The sequence below is a fragment of the Loa loa genome (assembly GCF_000183805.2).
Source record: "Loa loa unplaced genomic scaffold supercont3.469, whole genome shotgun sequence".
Taxonomy (NCBI): Eukaryota; Metazoa; Nematoda; class Chromadorea; order Rhabditida; family Onchocercidae; genus Loa; species Loa loa.
The window spans coordinates 25707-29922 of NW_018108649.1; the positions used below are offsets into that span (position 1 = coordinate 25707).

Sequence of the window (4216 nt, forward strand, 5' to 3'; positions counted from 1 at the left end):
ATATATATAGTATATACTATATATATATATATATATATATATATATATATATATATATATATATATATATATATATATATATATATATATATATAGTAAATTCTGATATAGTAGATTTTACTGCAGTACAACAGAATTTTATTAGGTCATTATTGGAAATGAAAAAAATTTGAAAAAAAATAAAAAAAAACAGTACTTATTAGCGCAAGCACGTCCAAATACAACAGTATCAAGAAGAGAATTAGCGCCAAGTCGATTTGCCCCATGTACTGAATGCGCCGCTGTCTCACCACATGCAAATAATCCCGGTACTAACTGTATAAATACATTTTTCTTTTACCACAATCGTTATTTAATTGAAATTAATTAATGATTATTTGATATGTCATCTTTTCCTATCTTTCTATCTCTACTTTTACGATTGTCCACTTTCAAATTAATTATTTAATTGGAATTAATTAGGAATTATTTGATATATCATCTTTTCCAATCGTTTTTTTTCTTTAGCTTTATGATTTTTTTTTTTCAAATCGAGTTTCCAAATTAATGAAAAATTTTCCAATTATATGCAAAAACATTCATTTATCTAATTACTATTGTTCATTCTTTTCTTTTTTCCCACTTCAACGCAGAAATATTATTGAAATCTATTAAAATAAAAAAAAAAAACTTACTTGATCACCTTTACTACTTGAAAAGGTTATTACTTGTCCTTTATAATCAGTTGGTATTCCACCCATATTATAATGAACTGTTGGAATTACAGGTATTGGCTCTTTAGTCGCATCAACACCGGCAAAAATTTTAGCCGTTTCCATTATTCCTGTTGGTAAATGAGTAAACAAGTAAATGAATAAATAGACAGACGAGCAAATAAGTAAATGAGTGAACAAGTAAATAATTAAGTAAATGAGTAAATAAGCAAATGGGTAGATGAGTAAGTATGTAATTAAATAATTAAATAAATGAGTAAATAAATGAATGGAATATACGTATTTGAGTAGATAAACAAATAAGTGAGTAAGTAAGCAAATAAATAAGTAAATAAGTAATCAAGTAATTGAGTAAATGAGTAAATAAATGAATGAGCAAGTGAGTGAATAATTAAATGAGTAGATAAGTAAATGAGTAAATGACCAAATGAGCAAATGAATAATGAGCAAATACAATAATAAATGTTGTAATAAAACTATTCGAGAGAGAGAAAAAAACTTTTTTCTATAGTAATTTTGTTGTTATTACAAAATAATAACTTTGCTTAATTATTTCCCCATTTTAAATAATTTTAATTTCATAGTTTTATGCAAATATACAAATACTTTTAATATAGCAGATTTCCCGTTTACGATGCAACTAAAATATCGGATGCGTTTTTCAGCTTTTCAAGAAACAAAAAAAAAACTCGTTATACCAATTTTTTCAATCATTTATTTTTCATTCATTTGATTTTGTTAATTAAATTATTTATAATATAATATGAATATATAAACCTGGTAATTTATTATGTAAATGATCCGCAGGAATATGATGAAGTTGCAAGTATATATGGTCATTTTCTTTACCAACTCCACGACCTTCGATTATTTCAATGGTCATTGCTCTGGATACAACATCTCGAGATGCTAAATCTAATGCTTTTGGAGCATATTTTGCCATGAATCGTTCACCTTTATTATTTACTAAATAACCACCTTCTCCTGTAATCATTTTTAATATTTAAATAAATTTCATTAATTGAAAATTTAATTAAAAATTTGTACTTAATATGTTTATTTATTAGTGATTTATAGTGATAAAATTGGAAATTTATGATTGATTACTATTTAAAGATTAAAAAGAAAGAAAAAATTTATATTAAAGAAATGTTGGTAAATAATGATTAACTGAAAGAAAAAAAAAAGAATTACCTCGTGATCCTTCTGTAATCAGACAACCAACACCATAAATACCAGTTGGATGAAATTGGATAAATTCCATATCAGTTGTTTGTAAACCAGCACGAATTACCATTGCATTACCATCACCAGTGGTACTATGTGCTGTAGTACAACTAAAGTATGCTCGACCAAATCCACCTGTTGCTAATACAGTAAATGGTGCTCTATAAGTAATAATTATCATTTATTATATTCTTTGTGAACAATCCTTATCTAATAATACAATATTGGTATTATTTAATTGTATAGGAAATTTGTAGAAAATTCATTCCAATGTATTTTTTTTATTTGTCTAATAATACAATATTAATAATATTTAATTGTATAGGAAATGAAATTTGCAGAAAAATTTATTTCAATGCATTTTTTTTATTTATCTAATAATACAATATTGGATGATGCTTAATTATTTATTTCCAATACATAATACAAATGATTAATTGATCGATAATTTATAATTTCAAAACAATACCGAAAACGATGAATTGTTCCATCTTCAAGATTCATTGCAATCACTCCAATACATCTTCCTTCATGCATAAGAAGATCAAGAGCAAAAAATTCGATATAATAATTGCAATGAAATTGTAATGATGCACCATAAAGTGTATGAAGCATCGAATGACCTGTACGATCAGCTACAGCGCATGTACTATAAAATAGAAAATTAATTCATTTCAATATTTCAAAGTAATAAATAAATTCAAATGATAATGAATAAAATTATGCTATAATTCTAATAATAATTCATTAAAACAAACAATATCAATATTTGAAGTAAAATAAGTGTGAAAAAAAAATGATAAGGTAAGGGATATTTGTGCTTAAATGAAATAATTAATGTAAATATATTTTCAAAGAGAAAAAAAAGTTAAATTAATATAATTTTTAATAAAATGAAATATTTGGTTTCCGTTGTAACAAAATCATTTTTATGTACGAATGCAAAATTCTTGTCCAAAAATTTTTTAAAGATAAAAAATAATTTTGATTTCATTTATTCTATGTTAAAATCTTATTTATAAGTAATTTTTAGGTTTTCTTTTTTTTTCGGAAAATAATATAAATTATTTTTAATTAGTTAAAAAAGTTCCTTTAACTAACCGCTTAGCAACTCCACCTTTGCCATAATTATTACTTTGCCCACCAAATGAACGTTGATAAATTTTCCCTTCAGCTGTTCTCGAGAATGGCATTCCATAATTTTCAAGTTCAATTACCGCTCGAATAGCATCTTTTGTCAGATAATGTATTGCATTTTGATCACCCAACCAATCACTTCCTGTATTTTTATATTTAATTTCACTTCATATTTTATTTTATTCGTTTTTTGAGCGAATTGTAAGAAATCTCGAACTTTAGCCAGAAATTTGTCATAATATCATTAATTATATTAGAATTGTATGTGACAATTTGTGAAATTGAAAAGTAAAATTGTCACCTTATACATTTTGTTGCTGCAAAACTACATTTAATTAGTTTTTGCTAATTGCTTGAACAATAAAAAAACTGCATCAATTAAATAACCTTTTACAGTATCATAAAAATGCCATTTCCAATTATCCGGATTCATACTACCAATTGCTGCATTAATACCTCCTTGTGCAGCTACAGTATGTGATCTTGTTGGAAATAATTTCGTTATTACAGCTACTCGTAAGCCACCTTCACCAAGACGTGATGCTGCACGTAAACCTGCTCCACCTAAAACGCAAACAAAACTATTCCTAAAATTTGCATACTAGTAAAAAAAAAGCAGAAAAATAAAAAATTAATTAAGATTATTTGATTCCTAAAAAAAAAAAGCCAAAATACAAATATAAAAGATCTTTTTTTTGATGAAAATGCTTGCGTAATTTTATCTATCATAAGAATATTTATTAAATAAAGAAACGAATGTAGAATTTATTATAAGTAAATCTATTACTTTTACTGTATTCTTATCATATATCAGTAAATAATGATGACATGATAAGAATAGCAAATAAAAATAAACAAACTTCATCAAAAGCAATAAACAGTGTTTTTTTTACTAAACTTTTTTTTTCACTACTTTTTTTTTGCTTATCAATATAATGTAATAAAAAAAAACCGACTGTTATTATCCCTTATCATATTCCTATCATTTATCAATAAAAAATGATAACGCGTTTTGTTTCATTTGCGAAATCATTTATTTTAACTTATTAAGCTTTCCTATCACTTGTCAATAAAAAGTGACAAAAAAAAAAACATTTCTCAAAAGTTTACATATTTGCAAAGTTGATAAGTCATCAGCT

General features: G+C 24.8%; 1 protein-coding gene across 1 annotated transcript in view; it reads right to left on the reverse strand.

Moving 5' to 3' along the window:
* The window catches only part of LOAG_18725 (succinate dehydrogenase), a gene marked incomplete at both ends in the record, with an annotated part of 7168 nt that extends 3226 nt beyond the window's left edge, over positions 1-3942 (reverse strand). Inside the window, 8 exons of the mRNA XM_020451388.1 lie at positions 197-315; positions 675-823; positions 1491-1697; positions 1908-2101; positions 2410-2589; positions 3042-3219; positions 3465-3664; positions 3938-3942. Coding sequence (XP_020304832.1) covers positions 197-315; positions 675-823; positions 1491-1697; positions 1908-2101; positions 2410-2589; positions 3042-3219; positions 3465-3664; positions 3938-3942 — 1232 coding nt within the window. The remainder of the gene's footprint in view (positions 1-196; positions 316-674; positions 824-1490; positions 1698-1907; positions 2102-2409; positions 2590-3041; positions 3220-3464; positions 3665-3937) is intronic.
* Positions 3943-4216: the final 274 nt, after the last annotated feature.